The sequence below is a fragment of the Antrostomus carolinensis genome, unplaced genomic scaffold (genome assembly GCF_000700745.2).
Source record: "Antrostomus carolinensis isolate BGI_N321 unplaced genomic scaffold, ASM70074v2 scaffold12117, whole genome shotgun sequence".
Classification (NCBI taxonomy): Eukaryota; Metazoa; Chordata; class Aves; order Caprimulgiformes; family Caprimulgidae; genus Antrostomus; species Antrostomus carolinensis.
Genome location: NW_010325401.1, coordinates 12,664 through 37,516, shown reverse-complemented (window position 1 = coordinate 37,516; position 24,853 = coordinate 12,664). Strand labels below are relative to the sequence as shown.

The following is a 24,853-nucleotide window of genomic DNA, read 5'->3' as shown; positions in this document are numbered from 1 at the left end:
CACGTTCTCAATGATTCAAAGGATGTACTTGCACATTCATATTAGTGTTTTCTTTTGCAGGCACATACACACTTTTTAAGCTCAAACAATGTTTAGGTTTTTTTCTCCAAAATATCTCAGGGAAAAAAAAAAAGTAATTTCTGGGTGAGGTAAGTACAGAAAATGCTAAAGAATTTTCTTTTACTTTAGATAATTTTCAGGGGTTTTTCCCCCATATACAGTAACTCTTTTATTTAGCATTTTTATTATGAGAAGTACTTAAAATAACTAGAAAATAAAATGTAAAAAAATGGTACCAGATTTTAGATTTTCCTCTGCTATAAATGCAGATGACTTACACTGTCACACTGTACAGTGAGTCCTACGTTATGGATTGGAAATGTCATTTAACATAGAAGTTTCCCAACCACTGCAGGACTTTGACATCACAGAAAAGCAGCATTACTCCAGGTTTTAAACCACACTAAATCTGTGCAACATAAACATCGCTGATACTGTTAGGAATCAAGCACTTTACCACTGAAGCTCTGGCACCTGTAAGGCTATGTGGAAAAAGGAAATTAACTCTTACCTTATCTGCTTTAATGTTTTCTTGTTCTGAGAGCCAGTGATTTGGTGGGCAGAAATTTCTCCTTGTATCTCTGGATTTCAACATTTTCACTAAGTTTGTAATAACCTAGGTGTCAGAAACACACACATTCAATACACATTTAGCACTGTGACTGAAACTGCATAACCCACAAGCAAAATATTAAAAAAAAAAAATTCTGTAATGTATGAAATTGTTACATATTTCACCTTACAAAAATTTGCTCTTATACTTAAATACCTTAGAGTGGGAGTAAGTAATCTTGGTTCACTTGTAAATCATAAAAAAAAAAAGGCTTATTAAAGTCTCATTCCAAAACTTAGGAACTAGGACTACCTGGGTCTAAATAATCCTAGGACCACCCTGCACACATAAAAAGTTTATGCCAGTTCAGAGAACCCTAAACAAATCATTACCAGCATTAAATTACTTATTTAAAGAAAGTAACATCTAACCAGGTAATTTATACAATGGTCTTTTGTATAGATTTTTTTTTGCTTATATAGGTTTTCAGAAATTAAATGTGTGAATAGATCTATGTTTTAGAAGAGAGCACTATATGGCTATTCTTTACTACCTCTCATTCCAAAACTGTGATGCCAAACAATTTGGCTGATCTGTAGAATTTCTTTGTCCAGAAGGAGGATTCTTAAATTTCTGTGCATCGTTTTTCAAGGAAAATGCTCCACAAAAGAATGGAACTTTTGCTTGCCACCTCAAAACAAAGGTCACGTGTATCACTCCACAGTAGGCAAATCTGAGGTATCTAATAAACAGCAGGTATTTCTGCCTATAGTCAACAAACTTAACTAATTAGGCAGAAGATCATCTGATGTGCTTCTCAAGGTCAAACTGTACAACAGCCAACATCAACTTCAGAGAGTAGAGAAGAAGGAAGCAGCATTGGCAGCAAAACATAACAGCAGAAGTTACACCTCTGAAGTACTTCAAAGATAGACTACTTCTGGCTGCTGCACTAACCAACTAAAGCACTTCCAGCTAAAGGTGACTCAGAGGAATTTTAAGTATCTGCTGATGATGTCACCTGACCAGACACTGAGGTGATTATCCAAGTGAAAAAACAAATGCTGATATTTTTAAGAGTAAAGGTCTACATCTGAAAAGACACTACAGGCTCCTTTTCTTGTCGATTCATATCTTGTTAGCATTTTCAAAGCCGGCTAGAGAAAAAAAAGATCATCTCATCCACAAGTAGTTCAATTTATCAAATGAACTGTACTCTCAAAGTTCTTGTCTCTGTTAAAACAGATCCTAGTGTGACTAGCTCAGTTGTTTACACTGTGCAGTAAACTCTACTGTAAGATTGTTAAACGATCCAACATAACAAATTCAGAAGGTAAAATCACTCCTGAGAAGGGCCTGGCCCAAACATGCCTGGAAGCAAGATTACAAGATGACCACTTCCAAAAAAAGGATGGCTACCAAATATTCTTCTGGTGATCACCATTAGAAGCATAAGAAGCACCTGCAGTCCTAAACATATATGTGTGAGGTGGTTGGTTGTAATTTTAATTTAATATGCACGTATATATTGATTATTATAATGTTATTTACAAACTAAAATGTGTTAGCTAAAAGCCCTTTAGTGTGTTAAGTCAGTAAACCCTTTTCCAACAGAAGGTATAGACATTTACCTGAAAACCACCTAGTAAAAGTGGTTTAACAACCTTTTGCGTATCAGCTGAACCACACTGGGTGATGCAAGCTGATGACTGCAAGCCCATACTTCACCCAGTCACAAGTACAAGCACATTAGCTTAAACCACTATGATTAATTAATTTTTATTGAATTAAGGAGTTCAATTGACAAGGAATTCAAATGATGAAATGTAATTCTGTCATTATAGCTACACAGTTAGAAAATGAGAAAACTGAATAGATAGTTTGTGCACATCTTCATAACAAAATTGGAAGGCTGAGAAAAACCGTTATCACAGTCACCAGGGTTTCTCTGCAATTTTAATATTTTTCTTCATAGTTCCCTCCAATCTAGGGGGAAAAAAAAAGTAGAGATATCAAGCTAACGACTACTCCATTTCAAGCACAATTGGTTGCTTGCCTTCTCTCCAAAGCAGAACCAACTTAGCCCAACACTATATAAATCATAATTAAGTGGAATCAATATAATATTAAATTACTAAAGACGTTATCACTGCTACAATGAACAGCCATCTGTTTTGCAACTCAGAACTACAGCACTTGAAAAATTAATAGGAAAAAAAAATACACAAAGCTTTTCTGAAGTAATCTTGCTAAAAGACAGTCTTAATGGGCAGGTGTCAAGAGTAACAGAGAGTTTAATGGGCCTTCCAAAGGATTCTCTCCTTTGTCTGGATACTACACAAAAGACCTTTTAAGATCCCGTTTGTAAAGACAGAACAAAGAATGCTATTAAGAGAACTGTTTGATTACACAGGAATTTTCATCACCTTGCCCTTATAAAATGCAGTGCAAGTCAGATGAGCCACTGAAGCTCTGCGGTCCCATTACTACTATACTTAAGATTAAAAAAAAAAAAAGAAATCTGAAAAAAATTGTCCACGTGAAGACCATGCTAATAGAGTATTTCACAAGCAACTAAAGAATCCTTAAAGGAAGCTGAATCAAAGTAGGTGAGATTAGAGTTCCTTCTACATAATGAATGAGCACTGAGAGCACTAGCAATCTAAACTGAGGACTTATTTGTAAAATTTATTTAACTATGTATTTTATTGAAAGGAAAGACTCACTTCAATAAATAATATTAGAATGAGAATTTCTTTCCAATAAAGCGCCAAGTGCAAGCAACATTCAAAACTAAAATTCAGCAAGATCAGCAACTCAATTTCACAGCAAAATAGTGAAATAATTATTTTATTTGACAAAATCCACTTTCATACATGAAAATAACTCGTAACTTAAGTCTTTCTGTGTCATCTGTAACAGTTCACTACACTATTCAATACTGTATCAAGCCAAAAAAAGGGGTATTCTGCTGAATAAAAATGTTTTCACCTGTAAATCTTACCGAAGACCTCCAATCTGCTGGCAAATAAGCACATAATTGTCAGCAGTCTCACTGTTTTCAGAATTGCCATTACCTTGTAGAAGTAAAGCCTATATTTGCATGTGTATATATATAGGAATGTATTTCATTAGGACTCAAGTGGCATGGAAAATATGCAAAGCAAGAGTGAGAAATTAAAAGAAAAATACAAAAGATAAAAGCAGAGATGGTAAGGAAGGAACATACCCTCTTCTCTGCAGGCAGCTTACAAAAGCCTTAGCAAAAATCTCTCTCTCATATTTGACAGTGTAGAAGAAATAAAAGTATTTTCTAGTTAAATTTATGATGAACTACTTTAGCTTTGTTTAAATGATCTGGAAGAAGATACTGCTGCCTGCTCACTGGCAAGAAGCTATTTTGAAGCTGCCCTCAGGAAAGACTCAGTGCTGTGTAGAGTCTTCTTGATGAGATTTTAGTTGTGTTGAATTTTTATCTGAAACAATATGTTTCTGGAGGAGTAAACAAAGGAAGCTTTGTTATTAGCTTCTTTTTTGGGTAGAACCAGAGCCTTCGAGATGCCCTCAAGATTTACATTTGTAATTCAGCTAATGGAAGACAACCCTGGCTCCCGAAAATAGTAAGGAGCACACAGAGTTCAGACAGTTCCACTATGAGTTTAATTCCTGACTGTCAAAGTGGGACCAAGTAACCCAGAATTTTAGGGCTTTCTGAATTATAGCAAATTATGATCAAATTCACCTGAAATGTAAGCAGTTTATAAAAAGATTGATTAAATATGACAAACTAAAGAGAAGGAATAGAAGATGGCATGATAGAAACTGCATACATAAAAATACCCCTAGCATGCCATCCTTCTTAGAAAAATAGACATATTGGGGTTTTCACTTGTGACCTTAAAATTGAAAGTTTATTTGGCAATTTAAAGACAAGTAATTAAATTAAATTGTGCAAACATATATTAGATCAACCCCTGCAAATTACAATTTCAGTGGTGCATTAGGACTGTATTCAATGCAATCAAAACATTATCAGTTACTCTCACTGCTATTAATGCTTATGCTCATAAGTGAAATGTGTTGTAAAATCAGGCAGAATAGGCTGGATAGAGGCTATCTTAGACTTGTAGAATGAATAAGCATTCCTTAATTAGCCCATCAGGTTAAGTGCAAGCCTTAATGGGCCTTTCCTAAAGTCTAGCATGACATCTTTCTCCAAACATGGCCAAGAAGAAAGTTCCATTAGCAATATTAATACAAGCTTAGTTGATCATTTTCATTCAATTAACTTCTTTCAATTAAATAGATAGCTTGACAAAAGCAGTGATAAAAGACCTGAAGGGACAGCTGATGACTCGAACTGAACATTAGTGTGCGAGAGGTCGCCAGTATTAAACAGACTGTAAATCTAGCATTCAATTTGGAAAATGCATTTCTTCTGCTCCCACTTCTTTAATGAGCGATTTTAGCTGACTAGATGTGTTTGCTGCAGAATTTTCATGACAAGTCAAGCACTCCTCTTTTTTTTTTTTTTTTCGGCAAGTTATATTAAGTTTTTTCCTGCCAACGTTTTTAGCTTCTCTTAACTCATGTCTTAGGTAGGATGCCACGGATAAAACTAGCAGAAATACATTAGTAGATATCCAGAAAGAATGTACATTAAGTTTACATTTGCTAAACTGGATTCACCAAGCCATCAGGATTCCAGCAAACCCCAAAGAAGTAGCACCAACAAATTTTAGTAGAACACCAACAAAACCAATACAGCATGGTACCAATTTAGTGAAGCCTCTAATGCAGAAGTGCTTGAGTAATCATATGATTCAGCTAGAATTTGACACCTACATAAAGTTATAGTGACATGCTTAAGTACCTTGCTGAATGGGAGACTAAAATCCTATAAAAACCTGTATTTTGTACAGTACCTTTTTTATAAACAGGATAAGCAAGAAAATTAAGAGTTGCCAAAAGCAAAAGGAATTGTTAGTTATCAGAATTTCATTACTCAACGTTTAGCATATACAACAAAAAGCAACTTTCTAAATCCATATTCCTTGTAACAACTGTGTTGAAAGTAGAATTAAGAGAAAAAAATACCTAATGTCGTACCTTCAGCAGAAACTTGAAAATTTTATTTAAATATGTTCTGAAAATTGATACAACTTACCTTGAATAACTGAATCCACCTTTTCTGTTCCGTCTGTATACACTGCTGCATTTCTGTATTTTTTGTTACTCCAACACTTCTAAATGCTGCAATATATTCCTCACGAACCTCTGGTTTTGTCTCTGGGTAAGCCAACTTTATGATTCCTAAACATGCATCTCGAAGGCAGCGTGATAATATTACAAGCTCTTCTAGTGTAAAAGGCATCATTGATGATTGTCTTTGACCTACAACTGCATAAAACACAAGTTTAAGTTTCCTTAAACAACTTTTTCTTAATCACTGTATTATTAAAAAACACTTATTTCATTGCAACTTTAATATTCACACTCTAAAACTAGAGAAAAGAAACATCACCCAAAAAGAGAATGCATATACATTTACAAAGGCCATCAGGTCTTATAATTGCTTGCAGTCACAATGATTTTAATTACAGTATTCTCTTATTCTCTTCTGTGATTCCTGCTATGTTAAATTTTTACATTAGACTGCAGGTTCAGTCCAGAAGAACTTCACTCTCTTCACTAACTCATAAAAAATTATCATTATTAACAACTTCCATAACAGACCCTGTAAAGCTAGGATTCCCAAGGTGCAGACCATCTTCCCCCCCCCCCCATCTTTTTTTCTAAATGCAATCACCATGAAAGAGCCAGCTGACAGCTGAGTGCTCAGGGGACTATCAGCAAGTCAGCCCAGAAGAGCCTTCTCCACAGATGTCAGCAAATCATTTGCTGACAGACCTCTGTAGCCTGACACAAAAACATTCTGCCACACACTGCTATTTAGTATGCTCAAAACTCACCTTCTATTGGATCACCAAAGAATTCATTATCATGAATAGAAATAAGTGAATGACTAAACAAAGAACTAAAAAGGTAGAAGAGAGGAATAATTCGACTAGAGTCTTCTAAAGACATTGGAGAGCCTCTTGAAATCACTTGAAGGAGTGGCACCATAGACCTTAAAATACAAAATTAAAGAGATGGTTAATGAAATATTCTAAAAAGCATTAACTTCAGCATTCTAGTAAAAACAGGTTACTCTTGTCACTATAATATCTCAGTGTCTCGAGGATATATACATTTTGGCGTTAACTATTACAGATTGCAGATACTTTCTGGTTTAGAACAGACACAAAGCTAAGAGACTAACTAATCTGCATGTAGGCACGTGTTCCCGAAACTGCAGGTTCCTGGGAACGTGCTTCTGCCACCATCAACTTCCAGACTAGTTAAAACACATGAGACAAAACTCATGTACTTGGGATGAAGTACCTGGGGCTTTGGTGTTTGTTACACTGATGCTAGTAAGAGCTCCAAAAATCACCAACATCCGCCTTATTTCAAATAAAGATTTTCTTTATTTTACCTGTAATTATTTACAACTTTCCAATTCCTAAGATTTTGCTCAGTTTTATGAAATCACAGGTGCTAAGTAACCACTACAGTTTTGTTTTCAATCATCTTCCACAAGCACTGTCATACCACCAATTGCTTCATTCTCTTTTCACTAGATATGCTCTATTTTAACAAAGACTCTGTTTCAGAAATGGTATAATACATACCCTGTAATCATTCGTGTAGTCATTGAAGATATCAAATACCAAAGGTGCCTCAGGAATCTGGCATTAAAGGCCAAACTATAGAGAAGCCTGCAAGAGGAAGTCCCAATAAATTGTGTCTTCCAAAATAGTGTATTCACAAAACATAATGCTTCTATAAGGACTTTTCTGTCAAGAATTTCTCAAACATTAACAATTCAAATTTATTTTTTCAAGATGGAGGATCATATTGTAATCTAATCTGGTGAAAGCACCAAAGCTGAAAAACAAGTATATAAATCCTTATACCTAAAATACACAGTCTTCATTAACTCAGTAACAAACCATACTATATACACCCAAGTCTGCAGTATTCCACAGAATTAAACACACATTAAATAAAAATAACATACACTCTGGTTATTTATCTGGGATTTTTTAAAATTCTGATACAGAAAACCACACCAACTAGTTAACAGGCCACTCCTGTGGTTCTTCTGCCATGAACAAACAGCCATTTTTTGCAAAACAGGTTGAAATACTTTAAAGTTAATTTATGCCAGAAGCAACTATTGACATAAAATTATGTAGCAATTTTACTGGTAAATTCTGCACGGCAGACACAAATATAACATCATCAATGGGACAATGTCTGTCAGGACAGCTACCCATACACATACACTAACCCATCTGTAGACTAAAAAAAAGATTTATATACCTGGAAAAATTAATGTGTACGTTCACAAGTCAAGTTATATACGTGATCAACTTTAGCCATACTACTTCAGACATGATTACAGTAGGATAAAGTTTTTATAAAAATAAGAAATAAAAAGCTTATTGGAATTAAAAGGTCTCTCCCAGCCTATATTTTCCCCCCACAAGAAGCAACATATGTGACAAATATAATTTGAAACAGTGTCTATGAAACCAAACAGGATTTGACGGACTAAATTGCCAATTTTTTTTGGATACTGAAGAATTATATTCAAGTAGCTACCCTAAATGCTACTTTCCTACGTCTCCTAATTACTATTAGAATAAATAAGGTAAAACAGATACTCAGGTCCACATCTCCTCTCAGAGGTCAATAGGCTTGTAACATCAAAATTCCCTGTGACCATGCGTACAAGAGGTAGGAGGCTGGGAAATGGGAGCAGGGTGGGCAGACTAGCTGCTGCCCAAAAATTAATGATTATTACAAACCACATGGATAAATTAAAATTTGCCAGATGGCAAAAGGAAGAGAAGCACACATTTCAGGAAGGAAAAAAGTTAAATATTAGTAAACACTTAAAAAAGATTTGGAAGTGGTTTAAGCCGCGATTCATTTAAAGACATTAAAACAGAAAACCCACAAGAAAATCTAGATGCTCACTCACAAACAAACTCTGCACAGGGCCACATGCCTCTGGGCCCTCACTTACCAGCTGCTGAAGCCCTCTGGGCTCTCTCTTTTTGCTGCCTTCACTAAAGCACAGCCGCTCCCACCCAGGGATCCACAGACCCTAGTCCCTTCTGCAGGCTCTCAATTCACACACACACTCACCAAAAGCCAGGCACACAGACAAGAAACTGTGCAAGGCCAGTCGCATTAGGAAGGGCAGAACTCTTCACCCAACAGAAAGGATGGACTTTCAGAGGTACAGGGAGTTTTGGAAACAGGATGGGGCCATGCAGAAGAAGGGAAAATTAAATACAAGCAACCTCTGGTTTGCAGTGCATCTTTGCTGAAGGATCGCCCCTCGTTTCAAAAACTTTGAATTTTAAATACATAAATCAGTACCTTTGAAAAGAGTTGGGAGTTTCACACATTCCAGAGAAGTTGCATGTTGGCGATCGTTACTAAGTGTGAGTCCAATCTGAAGCAACTGCAGCTAATGCCAGTTTAAGATAAGTTTTATTGTAAAATTAGGTTCTACTTTAAATATGTGGAATTTAAAAAAAAATTCAACCTGCATTTGATACATGGGAATTTTACTTCCTTCTAAAGTCACATTATTTTGGCATTTGGGTGGAAATTATGCATTATCACGTAAGGAAGGGCTTATTATCTCGAGCTAATTTCAAATAAGAATTTGTATTTTAATGTTTAAATATCTGAATGATAGCTTAGATGTCTTGGTTTCTGAAATGAGAAATTTCCTCAGTGACCTTCAGTTTTCAGCCTCATATTTGAAATGAAAAGTAATTTGGCACAGTGCCATTAGGTCTCACAGGGCTTCCAAGTAAAAACTTGTTAATTTTACAATCATCCCTGGAAATTATGTAATAGTTTTAGCAGAAATGAACAAACATTATGGACACTGAACCTATCATAATGTCATTCATTTTCTTCATTCCAGCAATATTCAGCAATAATGAAGGGAAAAAAAGGACAAACCTTAAGAGCTTATATTAATAATAACCTGTGTCTAAGTTTTAGCCATTTTTATTCCATATCTGTGACTCAGGTAGTCAACTGTAGCAACTGTTACATTTCATGGCCCGATTCCAGAAATGCTGAATGTATTTAACTTGCACGTTTCCCTTCCCTGAAAATCTGGTCAAATACAAAAATGCAAATTTTGTAGAAGATGTGATCATACAGCCTGCTTTGTCGATATGAAATATGAAGCAGATGAATTAATAAATTCTGAAGTTTCCATACTGTTACCAGAAAATAAACATGAAACTGCAAACTAAACAGAGCAGGGTGAATTAGGCCTTGTGTTACAAAAATTTTACATGACTAGATTCACCTGAGATACAATCCATTGCAAAAGGAATGCCAGCAGAAACAACCTGCTACCCTCCTGCTCCAAGTGTGGAAAATGGCTTTCAAAGTAGAAGATAACAATTGTAACAAAAAAATCCCCACAATGCAATGATGGCCTTGAAAAGTTGTATCTCTGCAAAAGATCAAGAAATTGGCTGTACTAAAGTTTCAAAATTTTTGACTTCACACTGAAAAAACCCATGAAAAAGCCTAAAAACATTTAAATTAAGAAATTAAAAAGTAAAAAAGAAAAACTTTGAGAATTAAAATAGGTCAAAAGCTAGCTTATTTTGTCTTCTTCTGTGGCAAAGATGTGCGTCTGCTAAAGAACAGCATTCCATCTAGAACTACATTAAAATGACACAGTGCAAGATAAAAATTCCTGATAAACTACAGAACATTACAAGGATAGCTGATATACCCTGAAGACAAAGCAAGAATCCACAAAGTTTAGAGATCAGGAAATGCAAAGCTTGAGTGTCCATACAATTCTGATCACTTTTTTTCTTTAGAGGAAAAAAAAAACCAAACCAACACACTAGAAATCAAAAAGATTACACATTATTATGTAAATTTTTATAAACTTATAAATTTTAAATTTTATAATATAACTCAGGGGTTTCATTTTCAATATCTGTACTATTCTAAAAACAAACCAAGTAGCTAAAGTTTAAACCCTGGGTTTTTACCCCTCCCATCTGGTGGTTCTGCATTTTCTTTAAAATCTCACTGCACACCACCACCTTCTTTATTATATGACCACTAGACATGGTTTTATATAATGGATTCATTAATACATTTTCTGTAAAGTTCAATATTCAGATTTAGCTCTGTGGTTTGGGAGAAGAATCATTTTGCTACTACCAGAAAGAAGCAGTTCCTTTCAAGTAGAAAAATGCACGCTGTCTCAGCTGCAGGCTATGACAGAGTTAAATTCACCCCAGTGATTTCTGTTAAGTATCTATTTTAATCATACCAAATTAAATTATCTGCTCCCCCGAAAGTAAGTACATAACGACCATTTATTTAGAACCTTGTTTCTCTCTGTAGTTATCTAATTGTCCTCAAAGGCCACATGATTTATGTGTACTTGCCAGAACAGTATTTTGGGCACTTCTGGTTTAAAAAAAAAAAAAAGTGTCAAATTCCTACTGCACAATGGGACAGATTAAATGACCCATTAAGCTTAATTTAGCTGAGGCACCACTACAAGTTAATTAGTTAAAGGCAAGATTTTTAGTCTAGGTCATAAATTGGGCCCAGTTTCCCACTGAGACCATTTAAGTTAATGAAGAGAATACACTAGAATGAGAGGAGCTCATACAGTCTGGGAGAGGTCACTGCTGCCAGGGCAGGGGATTTTGACACTTCAGAACTGCAAGGTGCCACAGGTACGTGACAGCAGGAAAAGCCACCGCTACATGAACTACGCTGCTCTTCAGGCTGCTGTACGCTTCTGCTCCTCTTTGTATTGGACCAAGAATGTCAAGCAAAACTCAAAAAAAAAAAGGTAAAAACTTCATATGCAATGATTCTGGTTTTAAGACACAACAGTGCAAGAGCATTCCCTACAGAATTACTGAAATAGTCTCGTGTGAAGCCCAAGTAACTTCAGAACACACATGAAGACAGGCTGCTCATTACCCCAGAATGTCAGTTTTCCACACAACTTTCAACCACAGGTTCAGATTAGCAATGTTGTGTTAATTAAATAGTAGTAATGTACGGTCACTATGAAACTGTTATACCAAGATCAGCAATTACTCTGGGGCACTAATCAGACGGCTGATAGTGACTGAAGTCCCAGTACAAGCACAGCTCCCACCACTGTTTCACATTAAGCCACAGTGGTGACCTGAAATCTACAGTAGTAAATTACACTCCTAAATATTTTGCAGAAACAGAATTTACTAGTTATTTAAAGTATAATTTTGAGGAACAAAAGCCTTGCAAATCTGTTCGTAATGAGAACTATACTCCAAGACTCACATTTTCTTTTTATAAAAAAAACAAAAAACAAAAAACAAACACAACTGTATTGACTAATACACACCAACTTTACAGTGAAGAGATGAAAGCCCTGCCCCTCTGAAAACAAGTACAATTCCCAATGACTTAATTACCATCAGGATTTTACTCTAAACCTCTCACCTGGCTTTCTGAACACTAGCTACAGATACACTTCTCCAGTCTCGTGGCCTTTTTCTTTAACTGGGCTTGATGGCATCCTTACAGACCTTAAATAGAATTTATCAAAATTCCTGGCAACTCATCCAAAGCCACGTGTATTTCCAGTAATCCACCCCTGGATCCCTCTCAGAAAGGAACTTTAGAGGCTTGCTCCTTCTGATCAAAACTACCTTGTACTTTTGGGTATCTTGTTCTGTTCTCTCTTGGTCTCTGTTGCAAAACCAAAGAAAGTACTGAGCTAATGCATCGACATCCTAACACCATATATCATCATCATCAGACAAATCAAAGATATACTGAGGAGCCACAAGAAGCAGCAGCATTCAGCTTTAATGAAGTGACATAAGTCTATACTATGAGTTTCTTATCTTTTTTCAAGAAGGAAAAAAGTCTCAGAACTATTAAAGCAATAGAGATTTTTGTTGTGTCCTCCCTTCCAAAGCCTGTGTTAACCTTAGTCTAATTTTCTTTAGTTACTGAAGTTACTTTCAATTATGACTCTCTTTAACATTCCACTTTGCAGATCTGCAGCCTTTATATTTTTAATTACTATTATTTTCTATTACATTTGTAAATGCAGTTAAATAAGCAAAGTTTTCATAACAACTTTTTCTGTCTTTTAAACCATTTGACCCAGTATGTTTCCAAACAGAAAATAAAAGAGCATTTTTGAGCTCTTAGAATATATTAGAAATAATTTTAAATAAATGGTTTCTGCTTAACTATTTCTACATGGCTTAATTAAATAGATACACTTTATTCTGAATATCAAGTAATTTAAAAGTTAGTTTCAAAACAAGTGGAGCATCTTTCAAAAGACTATCATTATTATTAAACAAAATATTTCAGGCAATGAAAAGAAATCACAATGCAATTAAAAAAAATGTAAATTAATGACAAGAAAAAAATCTTTTAATTGTCTTTTGAAATGGCACAATGTTTACGACCTTTAAAACAACATCAAATGTCCTTTGAGAAACACCAGTAACTTAGGCCAGGTCTAAAATGTACTGAGAACAGGACAAAAGATTGACACCTCCTGACACGATGATGCCTGGCAAGCCCAACACTTATGACTGACTTGGAAGTCAGAACTAGTATTAAATGTCTACTTTAATTTATCAAATACCTGTATGAATTAACTTCATTTTGAACATGAAAGTAACTCCACTGGTATTAGTGACACAAATCTTTGTATCTCTACTACTTATTTCTAAAACTGGCAAATTCAGCTATTTTGGAGCTATTCAGAAGTTACAATTTTTAAGTTGCTTTCCATTATTAGATGCTGAGTAGAGCTTTCACAACTCCTCAAATTGGATAATCTTTGCAGTTATCACAAATAATTGCAAAGACCCAATACGGCTTCTCAGAGGAAACAGATGCCATACTCATCCAATTAAAGTTCTGTGTGACTTCTTTATTCGTTAAACACCCTGTCCCACACAGTTCACCTCAAGTCAAAGCAGTGATGCATTTAAACTCAGTAATTACTATCCAAGGCAATGTAGGATTTGCAACAATAAAGCGGGCATACTAATTCAACTGCTGCTATGATCTTCAGGTCTCACATCCTGCTCTAATGCAATTAGTCTACAAAGAACTAATTACCCTAATCGAGCAATCACAGTTTCACTGACATCTTACTTCCTCTAACAGCTATAAACACCACTGGGCTAAGATAGCACCTAATTAGTTTTCTGTATCACTGTTTACAATGCAGTTTGAACTGATTATGTTTACAACATTCCCTAAATACTTACTTTACTACCAGCAACTACACAGTTATTCAAAACTACTTGCACCAGAACAGGGTTAATACTTATGGGTCTCAGTTCGATGATAAAAAGGTCAAAAAACTTCTTCCATTGTTACTGACATTTGTGGTTTGCAGTTTTTGTACAAGAATGCCCTACAAATGAACAAGTCTCTTATTTTCATCTCAGGTGCCAAAGCCCTTCCCAAACCACAGTGGTTTTCAACAGTTCAGAATCGTTTTAATGTGTAGCAAGAGAGGTTCTGGCTATATATTAAAGGGGGGAGAGAACAAGTTGGTTTCACTGCTCAGCCAGATATAAGGACTTATGGAATCCCTATCACTTAAAGTTTTAAAACCAACATAGACAAACTTCTGGGATGATGCTCAGCACTGCCTCTGAGCAAGGGGATGGATAAACTCCTTTCAAGAATCTTTGCAATCCTGATTTGTGTGCGCTTTTGTGATCACAAACACTACCGGTTCCATAGTCCTCAATGTGGGGATAGAATACTAACTTATTTGCAACTCACTAAACAAAACAAGTGAACACTTTCGGATTCAGTGATTACTCCAGAGAAAGCACAGTGAAAAAGAAGAAAAAGAAGAAACAGAATGAATTCACTCTTTGGTCTGCCTGGAATTATTACTTAAATTCTGAAATTCTTATTTAGAATTCAGCTGACCATAAATCACAGAATCACAGAATGTTAGGGATTAGAAGGGACCTTGAAAGATCTTCTAGTCCAATCCCCCTGCCGGAGCAGGAACCTAAATAAGATCACACAGGAAGGCGTCCAGGCGGGTTCTGAATGTCTCCAGAGAAGGAGACTCCACAACCTCCCTGGGCAGCCTGTCCCAGTGCTCCGTCACCCTCACTGTAAAGAAGTTTCTTCTGAAGTTTAAGCGGAAAGAAAACACAGAAAAAACCCCACAGGTTATTTAAAACAAATCTATCCAATAAAATCAATTTTAGATGTACAACAATTCAACATCACCATTCTTTATACTTGCCTGACTTTTGGCACCATCATTCGGTGTTGTACCATTAGCGTGTGGCAGATTGATGCCATCAAGGTAAAGACCTCTTCACTAGCTGAATCCCTCCAAACCATATTCAGTAGAGTGTTTGTCTGCTGCTTTGTATCCAATTTCTTTAGACACTCCTCAGTTATGTACTGAACTGATATCCTCCCATCACCCTACAAACATATCAAAGAAAAACGTGCTCTAAGTTTTTTAATGATCAAGTATCCCTTTAAAAAAAAAAAAAACTTCAGAATTTTACTAGAATATACAGTTTTCTTGTACAATAATTAAAATGTAAGCACACATGTACCATTCTTAAAAGCAACAGACCCAAGAGCCAAAATGAATCCCTAGGTAGGCAACTGTTGGGCTGTGGTATCAATCTTTTCACTTAGGCCAGTGGGAAAGACTCCCCCTTTAAAATAAGCGCGTACTGAAACACTTGGGTAGAGTAAAATAAGATAATTTACTGGCTTAACACATGTGAACAGTCATCCCTTCCCCACTGACATCAGTCAGCACTGGACACGAAATCCAGAGATGGATGTCTACTCTAAGTTCCTTTACAAACAGTATTTTCATAACCCATGGGTTAAGAAATAACAAAAAACTTCAGGGTGGTTAATACACGTTGGGTAGTACCAGAAGTGTACAAAAAGGAACACTTTCTCTTGACATAGGAGTGAGTGGAGCTCAACCTTTTCCTTTCCTTATTTCCTCTCTTTGTCTTGTCCCCAACAAAGCAAAGCAGTCTGGTTCACTGAACAATACAAGTTATCCAATTATGATTTTTAAGAAAGAGGAGTTCGCCTCCTACACCCCCCCCTTTTTTTTTTTTGAAAGACAGGCATGCAAGAAAATATGGAATACAAAAAACCTAATAGGAGAAAGAGGAAAAACATATTGAAATAAAGAGTATTATGTATTAAAGCCTCCCTTATGCTTTGTTTTTACCAAATAATCTCTTAAATATCACCACTATCTCCCAAGTAGAATCTGCCACAGTCTGTGCATGGCTGGCAATTTTGTATTCATGCCATTTTATTCATGCAAAGATTTTGGGGTCACAGTATGCACTGCATCTGAAAATGCACAACTAAAAGGTTGTACGTATTCCCCAACAGTACAGCTCTTTCTGAACAGATACTCTCAATATCTAGGTCTTAGAAAATGCCAGGAAGCTTTAGAGTGACCCAAAGAGACAGAAATCCAGAACTCCCAACTCAGTGTGTGGACCAAATAATCTGCAAGACTTTTTTTTTTTTTTTTTAAATGAACCTTAAATATGGTGAAATTTCACACATTCCACAAGGAAAGACTGCACATTGCATAAGGCTTTTGAATGGCAGTGTCTGAATGGATATTATAGAAAAGGCAATAAGAAACTGTTGAATTTACGTCTCTCCAGCTTTGGTTGTTCAAATCCTTGATCTGAGTGCTAGGAGGTTAAAGTTAGCACACACTCATTTTACTGGTGGAAGTCTAAAATATAGCAAAAAGTTCTATTTATAATATAGTCTCTACACATTATTACAGAAAGCAGGTGTTCCCCCTTTGAAGGCTTTCAGGGTAGTGGGTATACTTAAATACAGAGATAATTCTACAGGGTAAAGACTGTCGAACTTAAAATATTTCTGTGAGAAAAAAAAATGAGAATACTAAGTTGGAAGATGTTTCATGATATCTTAGCATCATCATGGACTTAAAGAATACAGAGAGTAATATAGTCTCTGTAAAATGCTAATTTAAAGCAGGAAAGTTTATAAATTTTGTTCAGTAAAAGCTTTGTCCTTCAGAAGACACACTACCTGTATTTTAAGATTTCTTATTATAGTAAGGGGTTTGTTTGGTGATTTTTTTGTTCTGTTTTGTAAGCAACCAGTTCCATTTGCTTACTGTGAGCAGCCATCTATTTTTAAGAAGTAAACATGGTCCCTTCTACATGTAGCTAAAAAACATACCAGACTTATGGCAATCATGGTTTTGCCTCTATTTGCTGCTGCTATAATACAAATTCATTCGAAGAAATTCTGTACTGCTTACTGGTGTAGCTGTCATTTTACTGATCTCTTCATCCTCATCTTCAGAATCACTGCTTGCATCTTGACAATTTGTACCAGCAGTAGATACAGGCAGCTGAGAGAGAAAAGTCTGGAGCACCCTCAGATACACAAGCAGTCCTTCCTCTGAAAGGGATCCTATGGCACAGACATTGAATAAAAGATCGTTAGTCAAATCACAGCGTCCTATAAAGTATATTTTACCAGAAATACCCAACCAAAACACATTATGTCAAATCTTCCCAAATTGAGTGTATTTTTTACTGAAAACATTAAGAATAGTTAATAAAACAGATCTCTCCAATATTTGTATCCACAAACTGTCCTTTTTGCTTGGCACTGAACTACACTGCGAAAATACATAACTTATTAACTCAATTGGGAAAAAACAGTGAATCAGCCATTTAGCATCCTCACCCAAATATGTTTCGCCAACTGTTAACACAAAGTAAAAGAGCCACGGGGCTCGATCGCTTCTTCTTGAACATCCACTTTCTGCTAATAATAGTGCATTCAGAAAGAGTTCATAGGGGAAGATGGTCTGCACATCAGCAAGCGCTGGAATGATGAAATGGAATATCTGATCTGTAAAAGGTGCTGCCAGAAACTCCTCTGTGAAGGCTGCAAAAATCTGCTGCCTGAAATGAAGAGAAAATGTCTTTATAAAAAATATGGGCAAATTTTCCCACAATTATATCTATGGAATAATAGATCAATTTGCAAGTTTGAACACGTCCATCAAGAAGACTGCAAAGATGTGCTGCATTAATGCTGTGCTCATAAACCAAATTTCTCAGATTTCTCAAAAATTAACTTCTTATACTACAACCTTTTCCTGATGAACTTGCATGTAATTTTATCCTTTAAACTTTTCATGAACTGACAGAAAACTATTCTGAAATTAAATTTGTTGATTATAATCTTGAAATAAAGAAAAAATTTTAAAAGCACAGTGTCTTTTTCCCCAAAATACTACATTAACACAAAACACTATCACATGTGATACAACCAGCTTGATTTGTTTCATCTTTCTACACACCTGACTCTTTCTTCTTGTAAGCTACAACTTAGTTACTTCTCTTTATAAAGTTCAGCTCCTCTGCCACAAAGTTCTTTTTCACTCTAAAATTCTTCATTTGCCTTGAGCTGCATCTCTGCTCTCATCTAAGTTTTTCCACACTTGTGTTCCTGTGTACTGATACTTGCCATTCTCTGTGCTGCTTATTGCATTCTCCAGCATTTTATTGCCTTTTTCTTAAACACACCTGAAACTACACTGTTTTACCAAAGAATCATTACTATTGCAAATGAATGAACAAACTCTACTGAAAGAATAGCTAGACACTCAACAACAACAAACTGTGCATCTCTAACAATAACAAATAAGTGCACAAATATCCAATATTATCTTTATTTACCTTGCACCTTCTGGACAGGAGCTATACGTAAAGTGCAATGGCTTCAGAACATTCTCCAGAAGTATTTTTGCAATAGGGACTCGAGAAACATCAGAATACTCAATACTCGAGGGAAGTTTATTGTTAATTAACAAATAAAGCGACTTGTAGTATCCTGCAAATAAGAAATATCACTTTTAAAATGCAGTATTAGTTTTCTTATTTTATGTATAAAACAACTTATATACTTCAGATTTTTACCTCGAAAAATACGATGCATTGCATGAAGCTTTACTTAGGAAGACATTTTACAATAGTCCAGTCACGTCCACATAACTAACAGGATATACCAACAACCTCTTTGGAAATATCGTTTTATAAATCATAAATACATAATTGCATTCAGTTTGATTTTCAAAGGTTGACCACTCCTGCTGCTAAAATGAATTATTTAGGGGTTTTTTTAAAAAAACAATGACCTATGAAAAAGATACGATCTTCTCCTCTGAGTGACTCTAGTAGTGTTTTTGACAGCTGTCCTTCCACCCTTTCAGAGATGAGGAATTCTCCTCTCTACTCCAAAACATGATTGCATCATACAGGCAAGAGTCCTGCTGGCAGAATGTCTCAATTGTATAAACACCTTGCCTTAGCAGGCTGAACAATTACTGCTTCCAAAACAGGGATCTCTTAGACAGTAATAAAATGCATTATTACCCAAGCCATAAAGACATGCAAAGGGTAAATCTATTTTTGTCTCACTGAAGTACAAATGGAATCACATGATTTCATTCTTCTTAAACCAACTTCCTCTTGCTCAATGAACTCCTAAACTAAGACACAAGTTCCTACTACAGGAACCACTGCAAATGCATAAATAGTGTTGTGTTATCGAGAAGTCCAGACTGAGGCCCTTTGTTGTGGACTACCCAATTTCACATAAAACGCACCAAGTGGAAGTCAGAATAAAGGAATAACTTGGCAATGCTGACAAGACGCACATGGAAGACAAATTACATTCAAAAACATATACTAATAAAAGCTGATTACAGATTCTTTACAACTTAACTATCATAAATGATTAGGAGATGGAATATTTGTAGTTGCACACAACCACTTTTTTTCTTTGGTTATAAGTGATCAGAAAACTGAATTTTTTTTTACTAAAATTTATGATCTAACATCTTGATAACTTTTTATGTATCAGTTGGAGGACTGACGATTACACTAAAAGAATGAATCTAAATATTTTGGAAGGTACACTTACTATATAGTAAGCAATGAGAAAAACACAAATTTCTAGTTTCAGTTATGCCTGGCAAGTAAAATAAATGTGCTACAATAACAGCCATTTTTTCCCCCTCATAGTGACCTACAGGATAAGATAGCCTAGCCCACTGAATGTACTTTAAAACTTACAAAGAATTATTCCAACAATTAACTAACAAACTGAAAGGTGCTCTTTTTACTTTTTATACCAATGAAGCCAGATCAGTGATGTTTACTTCTTAATGTTTTTGTCTTTTCTCCCCATCCACAAGTCTTGCAAACTCAAGCTATGGTACGAGAAAGCCAAATTTATTTTTCGTACATCTCCAGAGTAATAAAGTTTCTTTGAGACAAAACACGATTTTGGTGATAACTACACAATCCATTAACTTTCAGTATGTTTGCACAGGTGTACCTGACTGCAGTTCAGCAAACAGTTCTGCTGACGATGGTGCAAGGGAAATAAAAGCTAGGTCACCATCTCCCTGCTAAGGTGTCTCTAGTGCTAGGAGGACAAAAAGGTAATGCCAATTCACAATAATAACGACCGTTAGCAGTTATGGGGAACAGTGCTGCAAAACAATGCCCAACTTTTACACAGTGAAAGCTTAGATATGGCACAGGATGTGCGTGTGTGCACACGTGCATGTGCATGTGTGTGTAAACAGCTACTGGAATAAAACTTCTGCTAGGTAATATCCACCTACTTTCAACATCTGTGGTAAAAGTCTGTATAAGTAACTTGGTAGAATATTTAATTTATAAACAGAACTTGCAAAGAAATCAACCAGTAATTTCTCAAGCAGTGATCTCATTACAAGCAAAATATCCATCTAATGTATAGGTTACTGTATGCAGCACTTAATTCATCTTGTCTGTGGTAAAGACTAAATGTGATTAAACAACACTGTCTTTAGGTATTACACACTTTAGTACTTCCCAGAACTTCTGTTTCCTAGCTACTCACCTTTCTGAATCATGTAGTGCAAAATTTGTTCAATTAATGATGTCACATAGCTGACATCTTGTAAAACAGGCAAATACGTATTCTCAGATGAAAATACCTCAAGCATTCTCATAGGAAGTGCAACATTCAGACTGTCATCATTGCAATTCTGCAGTAGCCTATAAATTAAATGAAATAAAAAATACTTAACAAGATATTTCTCTTATTTTAACATAGACATATGTACAGTGATTTAAAAATGAAACTACAAAAAAATTTCACATTAATCTTGAGATAATTTATTACTACTTGGTTTCCAAGTGTTCTCAGTAGTTCAGCTACGTCTTTTTGTTGGCACCTTTATAATAGTAATTCCTGATTTCAGGGTTTCTGTGAATATGGCACTTTAAATCCTACTAAAATCTTGCTTTCAATGACTTGAAAGTTTGGAGGTCTGCAGCACAAACTGGAGAGAAGCAAAGAATAATACATGTTTTTCTAACATGCATTCTAACTACTCATATTAAAAATGAAGTCATAAAAACCCCAGAGCAACAAAGGCTGGGAACAAATGCTGGGGAACATCATATGTACAGCTAAAACAATATGTCCTTGATTACAGACGGAAATATTAAAAATATAACCATCTCCATCCTTTTTGCAATTTGCTTATGAAACAACTACCAGGAACCACAGAAATGGTGAAGATTAAGAGTCTGTTCAGAATGAAAAGAGTTTGTTAGTATGAGATGTATATATGCACAGCTGCCCTAACAAAGTGCTTGATTTCCCAGACATTCACAAAGATGGAACCTATCAGCAAAAATTGTTTTGACACCATAGCTAAGACATTTCACTAGACAGAAAAAAAGATACTCTGTCAAGAAGGCCTTTTTTGCAGATGTAACTGCAATCAATCTGCCACTTTTTGCTACGATATTAGTGTCATCTTTTTTTCCACAGGTACAGCTTCTCATGTATCTGAACTTAACCCAGGGAAACACTTTTCTGGTTACCTGTCCCACTGCTCGCTTCCTGGGCTTTGGCAGAAAGCTAAAATAACTCAGGAAGCAAGTACAGACACCCACCATCATGCTGGCAAGGCAAAGTTAAGAAGAGTTTCTTCTTACATGTACAGGCAGGGACAGCTCTTTCACTCCTTTTGCCTTCCCACTGCACCCAGTCAGGAAGGGAGAGCGGGAATACTAACAGCTGCATTTACAAAACCACAGTTTCAACCTTAGTGAAAATGTACAATTCAATCCTGTGACACCACAGCTGTGTCCCACTGTATGTGGACTTTGAAGTGCACCACTCAGGTCTTCTTTAGCATCTGATGTTTACATTTAATACGTCATCTGCTGCAAAAAGAAACAAAAAGTGCCCAACATAACTTCTGAACACTTTTTAGGCAGTAGCATATTGAAAAGAGAATTTACCTGCAACACAGCCCCAACAGTCTTTTTATTTGGAATAAGCAAGTGAGTCTGTCTGGACCATCCAATTGCTTAACAAACTGAGAACTCTGTTTAATTAAATTCTGACACATCCATATCTGGGAAAAGATATGCACAAGTTTACTGTTTACAGCAACAAGTTATATTATTTATTGCAAGGCAGACAGTAATATTTCAGTCTTGTTCTGGATACCTTTGGAGGACTTACAAAACACAAAGTAAGACAATCACATTCAGATGAGAAAAAAAAAGTTATACAACATAAACTACACAACTGCTAGTACTAAAATTCCAAAGTTAAGACTGAATTACACTTACAGATAACATTACTCTTTCAACAAATTTATCTGTTTATTTTTTTGTTTGTAAATAGTCATAATTCTTTAATGTCCATTATTAATACCTGCTATGAATCATCCTTACTCTTACATTTGGGAAGTTTGCAGTGAATTGATAGGCCAGCATTACTGACCAGTGAGGAAGAAAAAAATAAAACACCAAACACCTCAGCAATGACCAGAGGGGTAAGTGGAAAATATTGTTTAAAAATTAAATACTAATAGAAATATATTATTTTTAATAAATTACTGTGAAAAATAAACACATAATTTTTCAAGGCTTCATTTCACACATTTTGTGTGCGTGTGCACATATAAAAATCTAATTTTAAGTTACTCTGTCTAAGCAAAAAACAGCAGACTGTAGGCCAGCAAAAGCCAGAATTCTTAAATGAATTTACTGAACCAGTCAAAGCCTTTTTTGCATCCCTTTTAAATCTTTTAAGGGAATGAGTACTTCTAAAGTGCATGAAATAAAAGTACTATGGATCAAAGTGTGTAACAGTACTCACCAAACGCTTCGAATCCTCATTCTGCCTATAGAAAAAGAGCAACTGACGAACTAAAAGAGTCAAATTAGCTCCATTAGCAGTGGAAAATGTTCCTCCAGATTGGGCCAAATTAGCGCAGCGATCAAATTCACTTCTTTGGATAGAGTACTTAAAAACAAGAAATGCATCAATACATCAATGAAGTTTATGATTTAAACTAGAGATGCAAAATTTTAAAAACCTCATTTCAGTTTCCCATCCCAAGTGGGATTTGTTAAGAGATCAAACATACACACAATGCCATAGGTAAAATCATAACTGCTTTCTGTAATTCAGAAAGTCCACATCGCAACAAATCTGTTGCTTTTCAAGTAAAGAGTGTCACATCAAACATTTTCGTCTAGTTTACCCAATAAATATTAGTGAATTTAAACAGATACCACCCTTTCTTAGAATACCCAAGAGCAGTTTAGAAAGAACATCTTTTTGACTCAAACTATCACCTTAGCCATATTGTGGAAAAAAGCTCCACTGGGGCGTGAAAGCTGCTAATACCCAACTGTTTTCATACGCTTTGTCAGCTCAAAAAAAAAACTGCATAATCCCACTGAAGTCCACTGTCACACACACACTTTGCAGAATAAACACTCATCTCCTAAAATACTGAGGTTCAAATGAAAATGTCAAGAGGGAAATAGCACTTGCACTTTGTGTGCACACAATACTCGAAAAAGGTGAAGATTTTTCAATGGAATTACTTATTACCAGAAAGTCTCATTTTCAGCAAAACTGTTTTATATCTCTCTAAATACATAAATAAGTACTCACTTGATGCTTTCTGTCTCTGTACCCCCTTACAAATGACTGGATTATTATTGCATTTTTCAGCCTCCGCCTTTCTTCCTGTAAAAAAAAAGCAAGGAGATCGCAATCAATATTGTGAACTGCCTCTAACTTCTACAATTTTATCAAATACATTTGCATTCAAAAGCAATTTTTATAATGGAGATTAAGCACTACTCATTAGTAAAATAAAGTGAAGGTTTGCATCCAACATACATAAATTGGGGAGAAAGCTTTTTATGTTTTTAAGTGTAAATTTACCATTAAGATATTGCAAAATAATTTTTATTACTCAGTAAGTATGTAATACTTACAGAAATCAAAATAATTACATTTGTATTTTATTAGACAAAGTGTTAATACTAAAATGTTGAAGAATTCATCAGATTCAATGACATCATTCCTCTTTCTGCATATATCAGCTAGCACTGAAGACCTGCTTGTTTCCATTCCAGTAACATATCAGTATTATGAGGCTGGTGCAGTTTAGATGTGGGGAGAGAAAAAAAATATTTTGAGACAATACTGCTGTCAAAAGAAAAAGGAGTCTTACTGCTTTAAGCCCAGGAGCACAATATGGAAATTAATAAAAATTCTTGCTCTCTCCTTGAAACCAGCCATATGAAGTGAGTCACTTTATGATGTCTTCCTCAGTAGCTAGAGTAGTTAAAATCATCCCTTGACAAGGGCTCACTTTCTGAGCAATTGGAAGCCAGCTTGCTGCAGGTACTATGGGAAGAGCGCTCAGCGAGAACCCCTGACAACATCCCCAGCATATTCCATCACAATAAATATCTAAGGGAAGTGGCTACTGTAATTAGGCTTCTAATAATGTCTGTATAGTTTCTTAGGGGATGCAAGAGGGAAGTACATAAAATAGTTGGTCATAAGCCTAGAGCTACAAAGCAGTGGTTGAGGAAGGGAGAGTAGGAAGATCAAGAGTAAAAATCAGAGAAGCCTGCTCTTAGTAGAGAAATTTTGACTTCATCAAACCTT

The 24,853-nt window shown here is 35.6% G+C and overlaps 1 protein-coding gene across 1 annotated transcript in view; it reads right to left on the bottom strand.

Annotated features, from left to right (window-relative positions):
* The window catches only part of UBE3C (ubiquitin protein ligase E3C), a gene marked incomplete at both ends in the record, with an annotated part of 64,828 nt that overhangs the window by 36,706 nt on the left and 3,269 nt on the right, over window positions 1–24,853 (bottom strand). The window contains 12 exons of the mRNA XM_010171196.2: window positions 572–676; window positions 5,781–6,013; window positions 6,586–6,743; window positions 7,348–7,434; window positions 15,042–15,229; window positions 17,100–17,254; window positions 17,534–17,754; window positions 18,535–18,688; window positions 20,750–20,907; window positions 22,168–22,283; window positions 23,036–23,182; window positions 23,843–23,917. Coding sequence (XP_010169498.2) covers window positions 572–676; window positions 5,781–6,013; window positions 6,586–6,743; window positions 7,348–7,434; window positions 15,042–15,229; window positions 17,100–17,254; window positions 17,534–17,754; window positions 18,535–18,688; window positions 20,750–20,907; window positions 22,168–22,283; window positions 23,036–23,182; window positions 23,843–23,917 — 1,797 coding nt within the window. The remainder of the gene's footprint in view (window positions 1–571; window positions 677–5,780; window positions 6,014–6,585; window positions 6,744–7,347; window positions 7,435–15,041; window positions 15,230–17,099; window positions 17,255–17,533; window positions 17,755–18,534; window positions 18,689–20,749; window positions 20,908–22,167; window positions 22,284–23,035; window positions 23,183–23,842; window positions 23,918–24,853) is intronic.